General features: G+C 47.7%; 1 protein-coding gene across 2 annotated transcripts in view; it reads left to right on the forward strand.

The window, feature by feature from the left end:
* SASS6 (SAS-6 centriolar assembly protein) overlaps positions 1-24,054 on the forward strand; it is a 1,114,399-nt gene that overhangs the window by 788,966 nt on the left and 301,379 nt on the right. For both annotated transcript variants that reach the window (XM_069641586.1, XM_069641587.1), the window contains exon 11: positions 11,119-11,298. In XM_069641586.1, the coding sequence (XP_069497687.1) occupies positions 11,119-11,298 (180 nt within the window). The remainder of the gene's footprint in view (positions 1-11,118; positions 11,299-24,054) is intronic.

The following is a 24,054-nucleotide window of genomic DNA, read 5'->3' on the forward strand; positions in this document are numbered from 1 at the left end:
GTTGTCTCTCCATGTGAGAGAGGGTATGCCCAGACGTGGGTCCCTTGCTCGCTGCGCCATAGGGAGCCAGGCTGCACCTCACTGAGGAGGTCCAACAAGGCCGAAACATGTCTGGGGTTGCTTGGTTTTCTGTGCAGAGGGGACCTAGCCTAGCAGTTCGGCCTGGGCTGCTACCATTGGTGATGGCAGCTGACTGATTTGCACATGGCTGGACCTCTTTTGCAATGGCGCAGACGGGCTAAAAAACGGTGGTGTGGAAGGTTGCCCAGAGCAATTGCCAGTGGTTCAGATTCATTCGAAACCTTCCACCCATCACTTTTGTGGTCACCCTAGCTAAAAGCCAGTTCGTAGCAGCTTAAAGTCTTGCAAAGCAGTAGTCAAAGTTTCATGTGGATACTTTGTAGTCTCTAGGAAGGAAGATACACGAAGGCTTAACCATTGTAGAGACCCTGTTAAAGGACTCACTAAATGAACACAAGAAGCGGCTTGAGTCGCAGGAAAAAATGGGGTTCCCCTGGACACCTCTACGTGCATTCCAATGCTCTGGAATCTATTAAGCAATAGCTTTTTTCCCCACAGTACCTTGGTTTTGAAGAAATTTTTTGTAGTGGATGCTCTGCAATGTTGCAACTGTGGACCCAACCTCTGGATCCTTGGTCTGATGACTGAAGACAGGACGATGGACGGGATCTCTCAGCAGCAGTCTCGAGGGAGGATCTCTGGCATAACTTTCAGCACCCTCTCTGGTCACTGCGGTTTTGGCGCCTTTTCTGCAGCACCAACAAAGGCCACGATTCGCCCAGTCAATCTTCTTTGCTTCCTGCAGGCCCGCACTCTGATGAGGGGGTCTGAGGGATTGGATCTGATCTCTGGAGTGTCATTGAGGGCTCAGACAAGATTTGGATGGATTCGGCCTTTGCACAACGATGCACTCGAAATGGGCAGCAGGTCTCCTGGTATTGGGGTTCTAAAGCTCTGGAAACTCACAGGACCTCGGGAGATGGCTCAAATTAAAGTTTGTCTTGGGGCTTGTTGTTCGCATCAGCCAACGGGAAGGAGTCGTCCTCTTCGAAACTCTGCTGTCACACAGAAAACGGGGTCAGGACAGCAGTGGTTACTTCACAGTATTGCAAAGGCTCTGCAGGGGTCTTTTGTCATCATCTTCAGTTCAGTTACTTCAGCTTCCAGTGGTCGACTTGCTTTTCACTCCAGGAGCCTCACCTTTTATACAGTTCCAGCACACACTCCTCTGCAATCTCTCTTAGCAATTTACAGAAAGGGGCATTTGGCTGTCTAATCAAGACATCCAGACCCCCAGAGGGAGCTGGTTCTATTCAGGCACCCTGGCAGACAAAGGACTGGGGTGGTAGAGAACCCCTCCCCCACTTCCTGCCTAGACACTCTGGAGCCTAGGTGGGGACACCAAAGGGTTCCTGCCAAAGGCAAAACACACACACCGGCCTCCCCCTCCCAGAATGGTAGAAGAAGGGCTAACTGAGAACAACCACGCTAGTAATGGCGAAAAAAGAAGGGAGGCCCCAAGTTGTTACTTTGGTGCCCCTATTGTGCACTACCGGGGCTATGGACATAGCCTGCGGTAGAAAAATCTCACAATAATTTGTAAAACGCATCCACTGCCACCAGCCATAATTAGGAGTTTGCCAATGTGACTAAAATGTCACAGAAGGAAGAGGTGGGTACTAGCTATCCCTTTGGCACTCCAAGGTGGTCTATGCCAATCTCTCAGACTATAAAGTTTTAGGAGATATACTAGTAAGAACGGTAGTTACTCGAGGATGAGAAAATTAATCTCAAAGGAGGACCCTGCCATAAGGGCTGTGTGCTGCAAAAGTAAAATACAGATGCCTTTAAGAGCTATGGAGAAAAATAGACTCCATAGGATGGGTAAAATGCAAAGAAAATAGTTCCAACAGACAGCGCCCAGAAGAATGAAAGAGTGGAAAAAGGCTCCACTCATTCACGATTTAAATAAAAAAGGTCCGGAAGTCCAGCAAAATGTGCTGGGGGCTCTCACTAGGAGAGGCGATGAAGCATGAAAATAGCTCTCCCTAACATGTTTCTCGAAAGACCCATCTTCCTGTTTTGCTTCTGCCCCATCCATCCAAGGCAGAGCAATGTTTTCATTGGCTGGAAACAATGCAGTCCCTCGTACTACATCTATCGGATGAGGGACATGAGGAATGGTGGCCATGATTTGGTGGGTTATGCTGGTGCCCTTTGCTAGCATGGCTGTGGCCAAACAGACACTGTTGAGATGAATAATTCTCTGCATTTCGGAATGCTGTGATCTGGCCGGGTATGGATGTGCCCGACTGTTTCGGAGCTCGTTCTACCAGAGGACTGGATGCCATATATGTCTTGTAGAGAGGGGTTAATTTTTGGGACATTTGTCTACGTGGTCCTCGCTGCACATGTGAGCCAAACATGACTGCCTGGATTCTCAGTCAGGACAGGATGGTCGTTTTGGTTGGTCAGTCATCCAGAGTTTTCTAATTTGAAGTGGTGTCCTTGCTCTCCTCCCTCCTCCAGATCCACTTACTGCTATGGGAGTCCATCATAGAATCCATAGGAGGAAGTAATCAATTAGAAGAACAAATTACTTTCCTCTTGGTAATGTTTTTCTGATGGATGTTCCTCCCTCAGATTCCTCATCACCCTTCCAACCTGCCCCTCTTGGCGGATAGCCAATTGGTTCTGCCATCCCTCTCTCTGCTTCTCAGTGCCAGTGGGAAAAGGGTGTAACGAGGTCACAGGGCGCAGTGCCTCGATATATACTAGCCCCGATGTCATGTCAGGTGCGTAGAGGCGTCCAACTGAGCCTATGTAGAAGCGCGCTGCTCCCCCTGGTGGCACAACATTTTCAGACGATGGGCTGCACTGCAGATAGGATTATCATAGATGACTAATCCATTGGAGGAACATCCATAAGAATTACGGAGAGGTAAGTATTTTGTTCTTTAAACTGTTCTTTTACATCCTATTTTGAGTTTGACCTCTTGTTTGGTCTTTATCGGTACACCTTTACAAACAGTGGATTGTCTAGTCTCTGAAAGGCAGCTACTGGGCCAATCGTGTTTCCAACTAGTGCCATACCACTCCGGTTGGAGAAAGGAATGCTGCTGCAGGTGAGCAACTCAGGTTAATGCCAAGAAATCTATGCGAGGATCCACTACTGCGCTAATTCTGATAAGCTGAACATTTCTTTATCCATATCATACAGCCCTTCCAGTGCATCAAAATCTTACGCAGCACAAAAAGGTACAAAACTGCACTTTTTAGAAAATAATACAGTTTCTGGAGGATATTTTGTTTAAACTGTGTGCAGATTGTGTATAAACATGTTAAATGGTGAAAAGGTATGTATTCTTTTCTTTTGACCAGTGTTCAATTTGTTTTTTCATCTTTGGGTGTGTTATATTGAATGCAAAACAGGTTTTTGATTTTTGGACATTTATGTGCCTGTTTTTTTAAGAAATTTCACCAAGTTTTAAAATGATGATGTTACTATTCAACAGTTGATTACCAGCATTGTTTAGACAGAATTCCTATTTTGGGGGTTCTAGGGCCACTTTTTAGGGCAATGTTTTGCTTTGTCCCCTTTTAATTTGTTGAGATCATAGACTTCTTTTTGGTGGCCAGTGGGACTTTTCCTGAAGCCTCCAGTTATTCTAACCCTTTTTACCTTAAGATATATGGGATATCCACCTCATTTTGTCCGTAGCATGCTTTTATGACTCAACATTGGTTTTGGGAGTAGGTTGGTGGCAGCAGTAATTTAGTTTTGGCTTCAACTGTGGTGCAAGACCTTAGCCCAATATGCATTTTTGGTAGCCATTGTGGCACCAATGCAATCTCTTTAATCCTGCTTTTGGCTATTTCATAGTTTAGGGCTCCCTTTGTTCAGGGCAACAATGAGGTGGTCATAATATGGCTGTTCTGACCACCATTTGGGCTCTTTTGTGAGCCTAAATGGCAGCCTTCATATTGTTTGGAACAGATTTCTGACCAGTTTAAGTCCCGGAGATCTCCAGCTCACTCCCTGTTGTGTAGGCCGAGTGGCAGCCCTACTGAACAAACAGTGTGTTTGGTCATCTGACCTTTTGCCTACAGCCCCCTCTTGTGATTGGTGGTCTGGGCTTTGACCAGCCAACTTTTCCAGTCGACTTAAGGATCTGTCTGACCCCTTCTTATTTCTCTTGGTTTCCTGTTCTGCTGTTTGGAAGGAGCAAGTATGCTGACTTGCTTAGGTTTAGTATTTTTTCACACATTTGCGGTTTAACACCTTTACTTGGTTATACGGGCTAGGTACAGTGTCTTGTGCCTTTTCATGGTTTTAAGGCTGTTTTTGTACCACCCTCGTGTGATGCTACAACAACTAACCCTAGGGGGAAGTCTAAAACGTCTGACAAGAAAGAGAAGCCAAACCCCACCTAAACATGTACAACATGGGCCGAGCAAACAAGCTTAACTCGCAGGTAGGGGTAGCTGGTCGACCCAGAGGCACAATTCATCCTCGCACCTAAATCTAGAAAATACACCAGACTGATATACTGAAAGATATATACTTTAATGTATTCACACACATAAAACTATCAGTTCAAATAAGTACTTCAGTAATGATACACTTTAATAAAAAGATACTAAGTATATTTAAACACTGTAAAGTCTATACAAGGACTATCCTGACCCCGATATCTATATGAAGGCCCTTAACCAAGGCTAAGTATTCAACATAAAATAGGGGACGGGGATGACGGTATACCATGCAACCTAACAAGCAAGTAAGTACCCAGTAGTCTGCACAACTAAGTGCAGTGTCCTGTGAAGCCATCTGTCAACTGTAATATGTGTACAAGGCCCTAGAGCTGATGGTCAGCACCTAACACCTATGCCAGGGTATGGGATTAAAAAGGGAAACACAATTTTACCCAAAGGAAAAATAAGTTAAAATTCTCTCTAAGGCCTGAAATGCAATAAACCATCAATGTAGACCTCTTCGTGCCTTATAACCGTAATCATGCCCAGTTACCAGGGGTGTACCAAATTTCGGCTTCATGTGAGTATTCTGCCGACATTCAACCAACATCTATGTATTAGGCTTCCACCGATTGGCTTTTCAAATACTCACTCGAAGCCGAAAGTCTGCTTTCTATGATTATCTGTCTTTGTGAGGGATAGTGAAACCTAGAAAGCTGGGGACAATAACTTGGGTTGTTCCTTATTAGTTGCTGCAGCCTGCCCAAAGAACTATGCTGGTGTGTGCTGGGCCTGGCTGGCATTAAGAACTGCGAGGGAACCATGTCCACTCACTTTTCTCAAGCTAGCCATGCCCATCACAGGACCAGTAAAAGAGAAAGGAAAAAGCATTATTGGGGCCACCCGGGGCAAGACCTGGCACTATCTTTACTGCCCCAATTACTGGACTAGTGGTGGTTCCTGGGCCTTGCCCTGGCGGACCATAAGCCTCCAATTTCTTTTTTAAATACAGGGAAAAGACAGTACTGTGGCTGCTGCTGCAAGGCCATGTGACCTCCTTACCCCCCCAACCCCCGCCATCCCAGCACGCCCCAGGCCCAAACCCCCATTGTTGCAGGAGCAGAATATGTAGCACGCCTGTTATTCCTTAAATTTGATCTCCCACACACAGATTTCACATATTAATGGGATATGTGTAAAGCAAGTTAAACTAATCTCTTGTTCTTTACTTTAATTGTGTTATATAAACTTTATAAACTTAGCATGAGCGCATATATTTTCTGGTCACGTTTTTGTTAGCAAACTGACATTTTTCTAGCATGGGGTCTGGCATGGATTCACATGCTAATGAATATTCCCCGTCAGGCTGGGAATCCTTGGTAAAAGAAGAAAGTTTCAATTTCACTTAAACTGTATTTCTCATACGGCCCCTCCTCTGGCAGCCATTTTCAGATTTTTACTGCACGCGTCAGTGTTGGGAATCATCAAGTTTTCTCTGTGAGCTACTTCTACGTTTTTTTGTTTATTTGATGAAAAAAGGTTCTATTTATGTTCCAGAAAGAGCCTGTGTCCTCTTTCCTCCATCTGCTAACAGCAGGGATCCGTTGTCAGTGAATTTCAGCGCTCTCAAGGGCAAAGATCGTCGAAATTTCCAGAAAGCTATCGGGCCTATTTCACGCCGTCTGACTGTGACGGAGGAGAATGAGGGAAGGTCCCTCTTCAAGTCCTGCACCAAGTGCGGGCTACGGAATGTGTTTGTGGAAGACAAGAAACTCTACTGCCTGGACCCGGACCATAAGGAGGTGGCGTGCGATATGCCTCGGGTTCTCCAAAAAGACGACGAAGGACAGGCACAGTAGACAGGCAGCGTGGCTTAACGCTAAGGCCTCTGGCCCGTTCTCCGAGCAGGGTCATGCCTCACCCAGGACCAGCCGGCCAGAGGAGCAGTCTATTAAGTCCTTTGATGGCGCCTCATCCATGGGGGCCCAAGACAATGCCAAGAACCGCAGGTCCGAGTCCACCGGGGATGCCGTGGAAGCGGGTCCCACGGTGGACAGGGCACGATCGCTGTCATTCTCTGTTTCCATTGCCACCCGGCAATCGAACTCCTCCTCAAAAAGGAAATAGTCTACCCCGGCTTAACTGCGAGAGAATTCCCGAGAGGCCGATGACAGACGAGAAGAGGAAAGCTGAACTGCCCAAGAAGGCCCAATAGGCACAGGCAAAGACTTCGACAATTGAGTTGGTGGCAGCCTCTTTATTGACGGATAAGGGAGCTGACCCTGTGAAGGAAACTCCGTAGCACAGAAGGTATCCCTACCCCCTAGGTGCAACACCGTTGCAGTGACTTTGGCAAAGTCTGCTGGCACGCCAGAAGGGGGGAAACCGGCTCAGGCCCCGGTTCAAGTCCCTGAGAGGAGCAAGGGGGAGGTGAGGAAATCCAAAACAGCCCTCCCAGGCTGTGGGGCTCAAGCCATGGCGGTCTCGCACACACTACGAGGAGCGGGAGTCCTTGCACATGGTCCACGAGGACGTGGAAGAGGAGGACGACGATGGAGTGGGGCCTAGTTTTCTGATCCCGCCAGCTCAGCCGAGAGTTGCGTCTCTGGACATTCTGTCGAACCTGCACACCTTGGTGTCAACCGGCACCCGGTTACTGTGATTCCCCCAGGCCCTTTTTCAGCCTCCAACTAAGAATAGGAAGCATCAACCGACGCCCCATTTCAGCATTTGCATCGGGCCCCTTCTCCCCCAGCAGACCCAGGTACGGATACGGCCACGACCACAGATGATATTGTTGCAGCGGGCGGCGAGTCTCCGCATTTGGATGCGCCTCCTAGGGCGTCCCCACTGGACAAGGTGGGGTCGTTCAATTCCATGATCGCCAGAGCATCTGAGCTTTTTCCGCTTGTGCCAGAAGAAACCAGAAAGGACGGAATCTTGTACCAGGGGCGCAAGTCCAGGAGGAAGACAATCATGGCAGTGCCCCTTCTGGACGACGTGTCGGATGAGGGCCTGGCCCTCATGAAGAATCCTTGCACGGCTCCAGCCAAACAGGATAGTCTGGAGAAGAAATATCAGGTGCCGGACTCCGTACCAAAGTGCCCGAGGTCTTAACCATAGCCAGATTTGGTGGTATTGGCGGCCGCGAGGATCTGGTCGGCTAACCCGTCCTCGTCTTCAGTCCATTAGGACGGCGAGGGGAAGAAGCTGGACGCCATGGGAAGGTATTTGATTTACACTGCGTCCACGATCAAGGCAGCCAGCGCACTGGCAATCCTAGCCAGGTACGACAGAGAGCTGTGGTACAAGCTGGGCACTATTCTTGAGTTCCTCCAAGACGATAAAAGGATGGAGGCAATCCCTCTTTTCCAGTAGGGAGAAGCTGCGTCTGATCATGCCATTACAGTGGCGTTGGATGTTAACAACACAGGGTTCTGGTAGATGGGGAATGGTGTCTACCTTCATTGACAAGGCTGGATGAAGGCCGCAAATTTCCAGCAGGAAGTCCAGGCGAAGGCGTTGGACATACCCTTCAACAGAGAGAACTTGTTTGGGAAGGTCATCAACGAGTCCCTCCAGGCCATCAAGGCGGATACGGAGACGGACCAATCCTTGGGCACTCTCCAGCAGCAGCACTCTTCTTTTTGCTCCTCCATGGGAAAGTAGAGAAGGCTTCCAAAGGTTTCTCCTCTTTATACCGTCAGCCTTCCAGATCCACAACCCAGGAAGCCCCCAGATGCCGTTCCCAGGCCTACGGTAGCGGAGGACAGTGTCGCAGTCGCCCTCGCGGCAGGACGCTGGCTCCGAAACAGGCCTGAACCGGCCGGGACGTCGGGCCACACGCCTGCACACCGGTGGGCAGCCGGCTGACTAGGTTCGTCAGCAAGTGGAAGAAGATCAACATCGTCGGATGGGTGCTGGACGCTCTCGCCCAGGGACATACCCTGGAGTTTCAGCGCAGGTGTCCGCGGATCCCTCCGGTTTCCCATCAGGAGCAACACATTCCTCAGCTCCTGGAGAAGGTACGGGCCATGTTGCAGAAAGGGGCGATAGAGCCAGTTCCCCAATGGCTCTTGGGCTGGCTCCGGTATCTATTCCCAATTCTTTCTGGTCAGAAAGAAGACTGGGAGCTGGAGACCCATCCTAGACCTGCGACGTCTCAACAAATACTTACTGTCCCAAAAGTTCAGCATGGTCACGTTGCAGCATGTGCTCGGCCAACTGGAGGAAGGAGAGGACGCCGCCTATTTCCACGTCCCCATTCACTCAGGAAACATTGAACATTTCTGTGTTTCATAGTGCAGGGCCAACACTACCAGTTCAAGGCCCTACCTTTCGGATTTAAGTCAGCCCCAAAATCCCTGGCGACGGTGGTGGCCCATCTACGTCTACAGGGTATACACATATACCCGTACATCGAAGACTGGCTCATCCGGGCCCGCTCACGAGAGTTGGCCGTCGACACACACAGGCGACCGTCCAGCTGCTGACGGATCTGAGATTCTCCATCAACTGTCCAAAGTTCTGCTTGACAACCATCGCAGAACGTGATATTCCTTGGAGACAGGCTCAATACGGTGTCCTGACTGGCGTCACCCTCGTAGGAGAGGGTAGCTGCCATTCAAGGGAAGGTGCAGCGGCTGTTAGTCGATGATGACAGCCACAGTGTGAACCATCAAGTCGTTGCTCGGCATGTCGTCCTGCATCTACCACATCCAGCTCTACAGGTTGCAGATGCAACCTCTTCAGGAGTTCCTGGATGCTCGCTGGATACAGGTGTCCGGAAGCTTCGCGGACAAGATCCCACTCGACGAGGAGTTCCATTGGGTGATTGGGTGGTGGTGCACATGCTCCAACATCGCCCGGGGCACAGGGTTTCAAAACCTGCCATTCCAGGAGACGATCGCCACAGACGCTTCCCTGGAAGGCTGGGGAGCCCACACCGCACGTCTACAGGCCAGAGGCCTGTGGCTGCCGGAGGAGAAGGATCTCCATATCAACATTCTGGAGATACGGGCACTGTTCTAGACCCTCAAGTCATTCCTTCTGTCTCTGAAGGGCAAGGTGGTGAGAATCTTCACGGACAACACCACCACCATGTTCTACATCAGGAAACGGCGGGGGCGGGGGGGGCCTCGATCCCTAGCGCTCTCCAAGGAAGCACAGGACTTGTGGTGCTGGGCCGTCATACAAGAGATGTTCCTCATCCCTCCATCTAGCGGGAGTCCAGAACACTATTGCAGACTCTCTCAGCGGGGATTTGCCCTCCTGCCACGAGTGGGAACTTCGGCAGGACCAAGTGGATCGCATCTTCGCAAGTGGGGCAGGCCCCAGTTCGATCTGTTTGCGACGGCGGCAAACTCCAAATGCCAGACGTTTGCCAGCAGATTCCATCAACAAAGGAGCATGGGGGATGTGTTCTCCTTCCCGTGGGAAGGGATGTTTCTGTATGTGTTTCCTCCATTGCATCTCCTGCTACGAGTCAACACACTCCGTGCCAATGCAGGATGATACCCATCGCCCCGGCTTGGCCAAGGCAGATTTGGTATTCGGACCTTCTCAGCCTGTCTGCGTCGCCCCCGGTTAAGCTGCCAGTGGTCCCTGATCTTCTCACCAGAGGCGCTTTTCTGATGATTCAGACAGGTACAAGAAATCTGTTTTTCCTATACGAGATTTTTTACTGGTGGTGTCGCGGACACACATTAACCATACATGTCCGTGTGGGAGGCAACACTGGGCAGAACCATTCCCTGGGACCACTGTGTCTTTTTGTGGAGGAACATAACCAGACTCAAATGGGCTATCCAGCTTCGAGAAATGTGGCACACGGTCTTGGCACAATGGCACTACGCTCCAGTTAGATTGCAAAGTATGTACTCCCAGAGGGCTCCAGAGTGTTGGAGAGGGTGTGCAGAGCGTGGCGACTGAGGACACATTTGGTGGTCTTGCCCGGTGGTGAAAGCGTCCTGGACAAGGGTGAGAACAGGAATGCAGGACATTTTTGGGGCAGGCCCGGAGATGGGAGGGGGGAGCCTGAGTGCACACCAGGATTGTGGGACCCAGAGACAGCCCCTACTCATAAACCTTTTTAAAGGTTATGTGGTAATAACGGCGGCTTTACTATTAAAAGCACAAAGGTGGAAAACTAAAGGGGCATACACAGAGATGGACTGGATATGAAAAATATAGCACTGTGGATTTGGAATGGGTTACATAATCCATTCAGATGAAGTCTGTTAGGTTTTGGCAGGACTGGGACCAAGTATTGGACTTTTTAAATCAAGACTTTGTCCGTTATGTCCACAAAGACTGTTACTTCTGAATCTGGTCTAAGGTGGACTCTGGGTGGGAACAAATCCATGTATGTGTTACATAATAGGTGGGGGCTTTGGAATCGGGGGTGGGAAGGTAGGGAGCGATGGGGGATTATTGTTCACGTTCACTTGGAAATATCAAGAAAAACTAATTTGAAAAAAAAAAAACTACCATCAAGGAAAACCCTTAAACCGCATGAAACATGTCATGTAATTGATGTCAGTGATGTTTCTAGTATACCATACTAAAAAAAGTGTTTCTTGTTTTAACTCAATTACACCTTAAATGTTTTTTTTTTTATAGGCAAATGAAATCATAAAGAAGCTGCAAGGGGAAATAAAAACACTAGTGGGAAAATTGAAGTTGAAGAACACCGTGACAGTGCAACAAGAAAAACTTTTGACTGAAAAAGAACAAATAATCCTCAGTGAACAGAAAGAACTTCAGGATGTTGGACAATCTCTTCGGCTAAAAGAAGATGAGGTAAACAAACACATTCAATTTTCTGGAATTATGACCAAACGTTAAATGTGTTAACAATGCTGTACTTGTTTTATTCACTGGTGTCAAATTCTCATATTCAGAAAGTGCATGGCGCAGGAAAAGTATTTGGAAGCTGGGAAACGTAAGAGCACAGCAAGTGACAATTTCCTAAGTACACTCGCAGTAGACTGTTGCCACATAGTTCTACACAACACAGTGATAATAGATGATCATTTGGAGAAGGAAATGATGACATCACCTAAACAATTAGACACCTCACACTGTGTAATTTATTGACATGTATCATGTAAAAGAACCCCGAACACAAGAACTCGCTTATAAAAAGGGCCTTACAGAATCTTAATCTTCTCATGAAAACAAGGGAGAAAAGACAGGTGTTGAGAGGGAAAGGGCCACTTTCCAAATAAAATCCCAAGGCTTCAGTAGAGTGCTGGGCACACAGTGCAAGATAAGGATGAATAAGTCGCTGAAGAGTACCATCTGCAGAATGAAGATTTTTGTGGACAAATGGTTCCTCTGTTGCCACTTTTCCTCCTTTTAGTTTCAGCATTTCTGTATGATTTCGTTTAATGGTTGCTTTTGGGGTGAGTGCATCCTTTTTAGCTTTGCTCACCTGCTCAACTCATTTGTTTTGGTGTCCATTGCCAGGCCCTAAGGCTGCCAGTGCAAGGAAAGTTGTTCCGGTTTACTCTTTGTAAACACATACCACATTTTGCTTTACAAGGGCACGGTTTCCTGTCTCTTTTTTTTTTCTGGCAACATTATTTTTGAGTTTCTGATGTGGCTACGAAAGGCAGGTGGCAGTAAACTGTTATACAATTTTTTTCTCAGTGCTCAATTTAATGTACCTTTTTATTTTTTTTTCTCCAGTGATTCTGAAGTACCATATACTCTAAATGTGGCATCTCCTCATTGTTTAAGACCTGTCGGTTGGCCCACTTTCTTACTGGCTTGTTTCCTGCTCTCTCATGCCAGAAACCTTCAAATAAGGGCATATGCTTTTTGTGAGATGCAGCGTTTGATTCCCGGTCAATGCTTTGTGTGACTGGAATTGGTCAAAACTGGGATTGGGACTGTCTGGTCCCTGGATCCTCATGGGGTTGACATCCATTGAAGAGGCACCGCTGCTGCAGCAGACAGTCAAAACCTGGGACTTAGCAGCTCTTCAGCTTGTGTGCCAAGGACCTCATCGCCTGCAGCAGCAACTGTCTTCCAAGAAGACGGGCTTTGCTGGAGCCAGTTTTCCACTACTGCTAAATCCTAAACCTGCTCATCCCTGAAATGTGTTTCTTAACCACTTTGCTTTGCCTGTCGTGTTCTTGGGCTGCCCAGTCATGTGTAGCTAGGAACTGTGTATATTTTGGAGATTGGAACCACTGCATAACTGGATCCAAACACAAATCTATTTCACCTACTGCCCCTGCGACCTCTTTACCTCCTGCAGTGGGATATATTACATTGCTAAGATGCGCCAATAATTCTAACTTGCCTAGGGATTCTTTCCAGGATTGCGATAAGCGACCAGGTGTGCCTACAAATCTTGTTGTCCCCTATGCCCAAATGGATTTGATTGGCGTAAAATCCAATCCCTAAACACTAACCTTCACAGATCCTGTAAGGTGGATTTCTGGCCTACAATTCCTCCTTAGGCAATCCTTATGCAGTAGGAATCTGGATTCTGAACCCATTTGCAATGTTCCTGTTTTTACTTTTGAAACTACTGAACTGTTGGCTTTTGGCCAATTCTGACGCACAGGGATGTTAAGGCCTTCCTAGGCCTCTTCTCCAATTGCTTCCCTGTGGAGTGAACTTAAAGTACACTGGAACATGCTTAACTAGTTGTCAGGAAGGATAGCTTAAATTAAAAGGGATTGCATTATAAATATAAGGCAGGTTGTTTTACATGGTTTAACCCATTTTTCGCTCCCTACTTGTTAGTTTTTACTATTGCTCTATTTTTGTATAACTGTTTTTAGTCTAAGTATTATAAAGTCCCCCTTAGGGTATTCCTTTTTTTTTTAGGGGTTTGCGCGTGCATACGCCATAAGTTACATAAGTAAAAGACATTGCAATAAATCGGAATAGACCGTTCGACACCAAATAAAACTTACACATTTCAGTGAGCAGACATTGAAACTCAAATTAGGAGACGAGTAGTGCAAAATATAAATCAATTCTGTCCATTTTAAGTTCTGTATCCAGATGGCTGATTAAACAGCCAATGGTTCGCTTAAACTAATATTTCCAAATAAATGCATATGAAAGTCGCCGTTTTGAATTAATTTCCAGATCCTGTGGAACCATTATGTTTGCAACTGTTGCAGAAATAAGAAAGCTGCTCGACAATGGGTGGTGGATTCATAATGGGTGTAGCCAACACATACACAGCGAGAGAATTGATCACTGATCAGTTACTGTAACACAATTGCCATACAAATCTCACTAGCAAACAAAGAGCATTTGTTTGCTGAATCTTTATGATCCTCCTTGGGTTGTATGAGTCCTATTGACCGAATACTGAACTTGGTAACCATGAGGCCAAAAACGTACTCCCAACTATTGCTGGTGATCTTGATGCGCATTGTGGTGAGACGAGGAATAATTATGAGGAAACATCAGGAGAAAGGTGCGAATTACCATCAGCTCAATCGACACACTGGATACTAATATGCAGGGGTTCAGATGGTTGAGTTTTGATGCATGCTAAATGGTACATCCCAAGCTGGTATGCTAGGCAAAGTGTGCTTACCGTAAATGCTCAAGGAAATCGAATCAGTCGAAAGAAAACATTAATAAAGTTAATCAGCTTGTAGAAACATTTTGTAATATTAATGATAGGATTTGGGACGGTACCAGCGTGAAAAATGTTGGGTTGGATATACAAACTTACGGGCAAATTCAGTTCGGTTGACATGCTGGGATTCTCCGTCTTGACCTGAAATCCTCCAGGCTGCTAACATCAGTGATCCGCTGAGGAGAAGGGGGTGACACTGACTTGACGGATCCAGTAGGAGATCTGGAAACTGGGGCAGAAGGATTGGAAAATCTGAAGAAAGTTGCAGAAGAACTGGATACCAGGTCTGAGAGGTCCAGACCGGGGCTATGAGGACCAGATCCGTATGCTCCTGACGGGCCTTCGCCAGGGTCCTCGCTATCATGGTAAATGGGGGGGAAAGGCGTAATGGATCCTCTGGGTCCAATGCTGCAGAAATGCATCTGTTGCAGCTGCTGCTGGATCCGGCCTCCAGCTGTAAAACACTGGTAGCTGGGTGTTGAGTCGGGATGCAAAGAAGTCTATGGACATAGGACCCCAAAGTCGTTGGAGGCAGAGAAAGACTTCTCTGTTGAGCCTCCAGTCGCTGTAATCTGTGCAATGGCGGGGGTACCAGTCTGCTACCACGTTTGTGAGACCAGGGAGATACTCTGCTGTGGTTGAAATCCGATGCACCAAACAAAAATGCTAAAATTCCTTGGCTAACTCCGCTAGAGGCCTCGATTTGTAACCACCCAGATTATTGATGTACCTTACTGCGGAAATGGTGTCCATTTTCAGCAAGATACAACAACTCGCTCTGCCTCTGGCAAAGGAGCGCACTGCGAAAGAGCCTGCAAGGAGTTCCAGGCAATTTATATGCATCTCCAGCTTCTGAGGAGACCAAGTCCCTCCTGTGGTGACAGAACCGCATCTCGCTCCCAGAGCAGAGCGACTGGAGTCTGATTCAATGATAATATCTGGATGGAGCCGAAGATGGCTCTGGCCGTTCCAGGCTTCCATTTGAGTGAGCCACCAGTTGAGTTCCGTTCTTTCGGAGGGCAAGTGTGTCAGACGCTGAGAGTAGGAGAGGCTCTGTCTTCGGTGCTGACCTTTGAGCCTCTGCAATTCTCGGTAATGAAGAGGATCGGGAAGAATTGCTGGAATGGAAGAAGATGGGAGGCCTATTACTCTTGCTAATTCTCAAAGAGATATGAGGTCCCTCTGCAGGAGCCTACGAATCTCCCGCCGGGTCGAGTATCTTGGCCACTGGGAGACTGAGCTGCGAATTCTGGGTATCTACCACGAACCCGAGAAATTCTAGATTCTGGGATGGACTGAGGATCGACTTTTCCCAATTTATGAGAAAACCGAGACACTGTAACAGGTCGATGGCCAGCCTGGCCTGTTGCTCTACCAGGGCTTGAAAGTGCGCCATGAAGATGTCGTCCAGGTAGACGATCAGTCTGACACCCAGTTCTCTCAGATGAGCTACTACGGGCCTTATGAGTCTGGTAAAGGCCTTTTACCCTTGCAGAGGCGTTTGGGCACGGTTACAGCCCTCCCAGGAGTTGGATCACCCCCGTCCGGTCTTTCCCTCTGCGAATAAGCTATGAGCGGCAGTAATTGGTGACACTGCTCCTGCGTGGATATGAAAAAACGTGAGTGCACTGATCGGTGACTATTGTGCCTCTCAAACGCTTCTACCCAAGGTGCGATTTCTGTGGGCATGTACCGGCCCATATGGGTTCACCTGTTAATTATTGATGGTAAGCTCTCCGTCCTGCTACTTCTGGCAGGGGCGCTTGTTGATGGGATCTAGTTCCTTCACTGATCCCTGGTAAGTAATAATCCAGTCCAGCTGCCGACTATGCTTCTCCTCTTATCTCTGTCCCTTCCTGTTTTTTCTTTGCCTCTTCTCGTTTTCTGTCTTGGTATTATTGCTCTCAATATTGCTGTTAATTCCTGAATAACGTTTTCTCTTCTGTTTTCTTCCCAATAGGTGGAAATGTGGTTCAAAAGCAGTTGTGGGGGCACGGAATGTGGCCAGGAAGAAGATAGTTGAAACCGCAATGTCTGACAACAGGTGAGTGATAGTTTAAGGCAAAGCGCGAGGTTCGGTGGTAGCGCAACCTCAATGTCTTAAGTGTCCAACCTTCCCTTTTGTTCTTACTTGCAGGTGCTGCTGTCGCTGGCGAAGCGTGTCGTGCTGCGGTGCCAAGATGAAGATTTCAGCGTCCTAGAATATTTGAAGATGAGCTGCAGTGCCAGGATGAAGATGTCCGCGTTCCCGGAAGGCTTGAAGATGAACTTCGGTGTCAAGAAGATGTCAACGTTCCGGAAGCTTTGGAGAAGAATGTCTAGATCAACGAAGACATGCACAGGTCAGAGCAGGTTCTCCAGTTGGTAAGTATGAAAGCAGGAAACAGGATTTCCAAAGGTAAGTTTAATCCCAGGCGGCGGTGAGCATTACGCTGCATGGAAGTGCAGAATAGCGCAAAGCGTCCGTCTCGGATCGGAGCAGTTTATATAGCTGTGATCGCGGGCACGCCCACTAGGCCTGGCTTACCTGCCACCCCTAGAGAGTCAGCACGTGCAGGGCAGCCCAATAGCAGCAGCAGCCACACCCAAGAGTACACATTGGCTGCTTTAGTGATGGAAGTTCCCATGTTAAATACACCTTGCACCCAAAATGAGGTATTGCGTCCAAAATAAAAACATTCCTGTCCCAAGTAAATGTTCTTGCTTATTTTTTATTCATGAGCCTGGCGTCTGTGTTCTTGGCCCAATGACCATGACAGCACTCCCCCTCAAGGCCCCTCTCAAGGGTGGTGGTCCTCCCAGTCCTGGTTTGGTGGGATTAGTGCGATGGAACTGCCTGATTAAACGTGGAGCATGGACGTGTTCACTGGGTTCCCAAGTTCGGTCGTGAGGTCCGTAACCTTTCCAGCCTATAAGTTAATACAATTTGGACCGAACCACCTTGGAGTCCTGGATGGATTTAACTTCATACTCCGGTTGCCCATCGAGTGATTAGGGCTCTGGTGGAGGGCTAATCCGTGCATTTGGTTTCATTGGTTTGAGGAGAGAGACATGAAATACCGGGTGAATCTTCATGCCCGATGGTAACTAATTTCATGGCGGCAGGGTTGATTATTGCTTTGATAGTATAGGGGCCCAAATATCTGGGGCGGAAGGCCCTTGGTCCTTTCAACGGTATGTATCTGGATGCTAGCCAGACTTTATCCCCAATCTGATAATCGGGAGCTTCTTTTCGGTGCCGATCAGCAAACAGTTTTTGTCTTTCTTTGGCCTTAGTCAAATGTTCTGTCGCTTCCTCAAGAACCTGAGTGATGGTTTCATGCAAGGTTTTTATTGCTGGCATTTCCAAAGTATTTGGTGGATCAAATGCTGATGTCCACGGATGTCTTCCCTGCACAGTATAGAATGGAGTTTGCCCAGTACTCGTGTGAACGGAGTTGTTGTATGCATACTCGGCTACCCAGAATATGTTTTTCCAGGAGTCCTCGGAGTGCTGTAACATACATCTTAAATACTGCTCTAACGCAAGATTAGTTCGTTCGGTTTGCCCATCCGTTTGAGGGTGATGGCTTGTGGACAACTGGAGGTCAATTTTGACCATTGTACAACACCTTCTCCAAAAGGCGGAAACAAATGGAGTTCCACGATCTGATATTAATATTGATGGAAATCCATGTAATCGGTTAATTTGTTCTAGAAACACAGTAGCGAAAGTCGATGCAGTTGGGAGTCCCTTCAGAGGGATAAAATGGGCCATTTTGGAGAATAAATCTACAATAACTAAGATGGTGGTGTAACCATTGCAGGGAGGAAGAACCGTAATAAAGTCCATTGACAGAGTTTGCCATGGTGCTGGTGGTACTATCAAAGGACGTAGTAAGCCAGCAGGGTTTTGTTTGAGACTTGTGTTGTGCGCAGACACCACAGGTTGCAATAAACTGGCCAATGTCTTTTCTCCAAGTTGGCCACCAGTAATTTTGCTTTATTTTAGCCTGAATTTTGGCTATTCCTGGAAGTCCTTCCACTAATGACTCGTGATAGTTTGTGATGATTTGATTTTGCAGTTTCTTGTCCTGGATATACAAGCGTCCTTGAAATATGGTAGATTGTTTTCAATGGTGTACCGGTCTCCCTTTAAAAGCCATTCCTGTTGCGTTGACTGATTCATCTGGGATTGCAAACTGGTTTTTAAGTCATCTACACACGTGGTGGCGGCGATCTTGGTTTGGATTCGTTCTTCGGAAATGATGGCCACGGGATCTGATGTTGTGTAAGCCCCTTTTTCTTCACTCATGCGTGATAGTGCGTCTGCCTTTCCATTTCGTACTCCAGGTCTATAGGTGATAATAAAGTTGTATTCTGCTAAAAAGAAAGCCCAACGAAGTTGGCGGGAGGATTGTGCTTTGGCAGTTTTCAAGTATTGTAAGTTACGGTGGTCCGTGATGACGGTGATGTGTGTCTTGCCCCAAGAAGATAATGTCTCCATGCCTTGAATGCTGCTTTAATCGCCAGTAATTCCTTATCTGGGATTGCATAGTTCAATTCGGGGGCAGAGAGCTTGCGATACCAGAATACAATGGGATGTAACTGTCCTGATTCCGGGTCCTGTTGGGACAATACCGCTCCCATTGCTACATTTGAAGCATCTGCTTCAACCACGTATGGCAGATCTGGCCGAGGGTGTCAAAGAACTGATGCTGTGGTAAATGCTAGTTTCAGCTTCCGAAAAGGCTTCTTCAGCTTCTGTGGACCAATGAAATTACTTGTTCTTTCTCAGCAGGGGAGTAATTGAGTGTACGATTTGTGAGAACCCAGGTATAAATCGACAATGGAAATTAGCAAATCCGAACATACTTTGTACTCCTTTTGTGGATGTTGGTGAAGGCCATTGGAGGATTGCGTCCACCTTTCACGTGTCCAAATGTACGCCCTTTGGTGTGAGCATGAAACCGAGAAATTCGACCTCTGTCACATGGAAGAAACATTTTTCCAGCTTGGCATACAACTGGTGTTGTCGAAGCTTCTCTAGAACTGCCCGGACATGACCAACATGTTCTTCCTTGGAATTTGAGTAGATGAGAATGTCATCTATGTAGACAAGTGCGCAAACGTCCGATAGTTCACTGAGCACGTCATTCATAAAGAATTGGAACACCGCGGGGGCATTACATAACCCGAAGGGCATGACCTGGTATTCGAAGAGGCCATATTTCGTGCGAAAGGCCCCGTCTTCCACTTGTCTCCTTTTTTGACTTTCACAAGATGGTAGGCCCTTCGTAAATCCAGCTTTGTATAAATCTGAACGTGTTTCACCTGATCCAGGAGTTCTGGTATAAGTGGTAAAGGGTAATGTTTTTTTTTTTTTACTGTAATCTGATTGATTCCTCTGTAGTCAATACAGGTTATTAAGTCCCCCTCCTTTTTAGGCACAAAGAAGAGGGGCGATGAAGCAGGGGACTTGGATGGACGGATAAAACCGTGAGCCAGATACTGATCCAGGTAAGTTCTAAGATGTCGGTTTTCCTGCTCAGTTAGAGTGTAAATCCGGCTGCAGGGAATCTGGGCTCCGGGTACGAGGTCTATTTGGCAATCGTAGGGTCTGTGCAGGGGCAAAACGTTGGCTTGCTCATTTTGGAAGACATCCTGGTAATCCATGTATTCATGTGGTAAAGAGCCAGTGAGGCCCAGAACGATTCCTTTCTTTGGTTTCAGGTTGACTACGTCTTTGTTGTAACAGGTGATGGCACATTCTTGAGGAAAGGTCAGAACTCGCTTTCGTCAGTCGATCCTAGGATTATGGGTCTCCAGCCAAGGCATTCCCAATTTTATCTGAAACTGAGGAACACCGATGAGATCGAAGGTAATGTCCTCTTGATGCCCGTCCTGCAACCGAAGCTTGCCTTTCTTGCTATATTGTGTCACCGGGCCGGATGATAGCTGTGAACCATCCACTGCCGTGACGTTTTCAGATTTCTGCTTTTGTTGGAGAGGAAGGCCTATTCGGATAGCCAGATCTTGGTCAATGTAGTTACCCACAGATTCACTGTCAATGTACGCCTCCAAGGCATGTATCTTTGACGATTGCTTGTGATTCACCAAAAGTCCTGGAAGGACTAGATGTGAGGTCTACACGGATTCCTTTTTCTCGCTCGACAAGTGGACCCCTACGCTTGCCAGGCATTGGAGTTTCCTGAGTCCTGTACTTCTTCTTTGTCATCTTTGTCCGTTGCTCCAACTATTTTCTTAGGTGGTTTTACCAGGCATTCACAGAGGAAGTGACCTGCTTTACCACAATATAAACAGAGCTGTTGCTGCCTTCTTTTCTCTCGTTCCGCCTTGGTAAGAGGACTCCGTAAACCACTGATTTGCATTGGTTCTGACTGTTTGTGTGGTTTGATCAGGTTCTCACAGGGTCGCACATAAACTGACCGTCCCTTTGTTCTGGCTCAATCCATTTTCCTATTCTGCAACCTATGATCGAGTTCCACTGTCAGGTCTATGTAGTCTGTACACCCTTCAGGTGGGTTCAAAACTTGAGCCAACACAACCTTAAGTTCTCCACGTAACCCTTGATAAAAGAGCACAGTTCTCTTTTCCTCTGGCCAGTTGGTCTGGGCTATGAGACGATAGAAGGTTGCAATGTAGGTTAATAGATCTTGATTCCCCTGTCTGAGTGACAACAATTAATTGTCCAGAGCTTGTCCTTGAGTATGTCGGGCAAAAAATGTCTCCATCTCATGCTGGAAATCCCCAAAGTTTCGAAGCAAAGGATCATCTTGAGTGACCAATGATATTGACCAGTCCGCCGCGTTGCCTCCTAGATATGAGAGTACGAATGTAACTTTGGCTTGATCGTTAGGAAAGGCTCCTGGTCTGCATAAGAAATGAAGGCAACATTGGTTCATGAATATGGCGAACCTGTTTGGATCGCCGAAGAAGCGTTCAGGCGGGGCTAAAGGCACTGCTCCTGGATGGACCACCTGAACAGGTGTTGATTGCTGTGGTTTGGAAGAATGGGCTATCCCCGGCAAAGGAACCTGCCCTGCTTGTGCTTGTAGCATCTGTCTTGCCAAGTCGTTGGTTCTTTCTCGAGTTACAAGAAGTTTCCTCCTTAGTACACTGGTTTCCTGCCTTGAAGCATGTACTTCAGCCCGTAATTCTCCTAGTAATTGGGCCAATGGGTCTGTATCTGAAGTTTCCATAACATCCAGGCAGGGAGTCGTAGAGGCTTTGCATTCTGTTACACTCACCTGGTCTCTGCGGAGGTGTTGTGGCACGGTTGCAGCCCTCCCAGGAGTTAGATCAACCCCGTCCGGTCTTAAGCTGTGAGCGGCGGTATTTGTTGACACTGCTCCTGCGTGGATATGAGAAAACGTGAGTGCACTGATCGGTGACTATTGTGCCTCTCAAACCCTTCTACCCAAGGTGCGATTTCTGTGAGGATGTACCGGCCTATAGGGCTCACCTGTTAATTATTGATGGTCAGCTCTCCGTCCTGCTACTTCTGGCAGGGGCGCTTGTTGATGGGATCTAGTTCCTTCACTGATCCCTGGTAAGTAATAGTCCAGTCCAGCTGCGACTATGCTTCTCCTCTTATCTCTGTCCCTTTCTGTTTTCTCTTTGCCTCTTCTCGTTTTCTGTCTTGGTATTATTGCTCTCAATATTGCTGTTAATTCCTGAATAACGTTTTCTCTTCTGTTTTCTTCCCAATAGGTGGAAATGCGGTTCAAAAGCAGCTGTGGGGACGCGGAATGCGGCCAGGAAGAAGATGGTTGAAACCGCAATGTCCGACAACAGGTGTGTGATGGTTTAAGGCAAAACGCGAGGTTCATTGGTAGCGCGACCATAAACTGAATGTCTTTGAAGTGTCTAACCTTCCCTTTTGTTCTTACTTGCAGGTGCTGCTGTCGCTGACGAAGCGTGTCGTGCTGTGGTGCCAAGATGAAGATTTGAGCGTCCTAGAAGATTTGAAGATGAGCTGCGGTGCCAGGATGAAAATGTCCGTGTTCCGGAAGGATTGGAGAAGAATGTCTGGATCAATGAAGACGTGCACAGGTGAGAGCAGGGTCTCCAGTTGGCAAGTATGAAAGCAGGAAGCAGGATTTCCAAAGGTACGTTTTTAATCCCAGGTGGCGGTGAGCGTTAAACTGCATGGAAGTACAGAATAACGCGAAGCGTCTGCCTCGGGGATCGGAGCAGCTTGTATAGCTGTGATTGTGGGCACGCCCACTAGGCCTGGCTTGCCTGCCACACCCTGCCACTCCTAGAGTGTCAACATGTGCAGGGCAACCCAATAGCAGCAGCAGCCACACCCAAGAGTACACATGGAGCTGCTTTAGTGATGGATGTTCCCATGTTAAATACGCCTTGCACCCAAAATGAGGTATTACGTCCAAAATAATTCTTGTCCCAAGTAAATGTTCTTGCTCATTTGTTATTCATGAGCCTGGCACCAAAGGTGCCAGGACTGTGTCCTTCTGGGGCCCTTGTGTATGTGGCCCTTGAATGTCTGTGTTCTTGGCCTGATGACCATGACAGCGCCCAAGGTGCTGAGGAGAGCCCGAAAGGTAAATTTGTGCACTCCTAGTCTTGGTTGTTCCAGGAAAACTTGAGATAGTTTACGTGGGCCTGAAGTATGGGGACTGCGAGGTAAGCGTCCTTCAGATCCAGGCGCACAAGCCAGTCGTTCAGTCTCAAGATGTCCCTGAGCATGTGGATTCCTTTCATCTTGAAATGACGGTAGACAATGAAGTCCTTAGATTTATCACTGGGCGTACTTTCTGCTTCCTGCGAACCAAAAATATAGGGCCGAAGAAGCCACCCTGGCCCGAGCAGGGGCGAATCGCCTTTTTCAGGTATAAGTTGTGTATTTCGCTGTCTAGCGCTTTCTTGTCTGCTGTTGACATTAATGGGGCTGACCCAGGCATCTCCTGACAAGAAATCCCAAGCTCGCACAAAGAGAGCTAATCTCCCTCCTATGGGTGTCTGCGGCGAGGTCGCTGCTATGGGTACACTGACCTCTGGTTTGTTACTGGGCTGGGTATCTCGCTCCTCTTCTCCAGCCACAACCTCTTCTTTGCCCTCTTGAGGGGAAGAAAGTGTCCGAGCGGTCCTGACAAGAACTGTGCTGGTCTCTGGCGTGTTGAGGTCTTCGATCAAATGAGAAACGGCCAGAGGAGCGACCTCTACCTTGTCCGGCACTGGAGAAAGTTTTTGTAGCAAAAACTCTTTTTATGGAGGCCTGAGCTTTATCCAAAGCTGTGAAGGTGCCCACAAACTTTGACATCTCCTTCATAAATGGGTCTGCAAAAAGGCAGACCTTTGGCTGCTGCTCCTGATTCAGTATCTAATTCCCCTAGCTTAGCATCGATTTTGAAAAAGATGCCCTTACGGTGCTCAGCCGAGATGGCAATACTGGCATTACCCAGTAAACAGTGCTCTTTGAGCCCAACCTGAATTGATTACCAGCTCAATGGGGTCACCTGAATCAATGGCCGCTACGGCTAGGTCCATGATCTTCGCTAGGGGACCAGTGATATCCAAGACCCTGTCCTGGCAGGAATTCCGAGCGCAGTCGATGCCCTTCCTTGGATCCCTGACATTCTTTCCCAGAAAGGTGATCATTTTGGAGTTTAACTCCTGTGTGAGAGCTACTTTCCCCGGCATCTCGGGGCGGGGGCATTCCGCTCTTGGTTTCTTTAGCCTGCTCTTGATATAATCCGTTGTTCTGGACAACGGTTCCCAGTGGCTAGATCTGGGATGCACAAGATCTCCCGGAGTAAGCATTCCCCTCGAAAGAGATTGTACCCCGGCTGCCTTCTTGGGGATGGGGGCTGCCACAATCCTCGAGGTTGAGGGTCGTGACCCTATGGTTTGAGTGTCATCCTCGGAGGATGAAGGGGATTGATCGATATTATAGACCCCTCTAGCTTTATCGTCAG

Source organism: Ambystoma mexicanum, chromosome 1q, assembly GCF_040938575.1.
Source record: "Ambystoma mexicanum isolate Mex_15411 chromosome 1q, UKY_AmexF1_1, whole genome shotgun sequence".
Classification (NCBI taxonomy): domain Eukaryota; kingdom Metazoa; phylum Chordata; class Amphibia; order Caudata; family Ambystomatidae; genus Ambystoma; species Ambystoma mexicanum.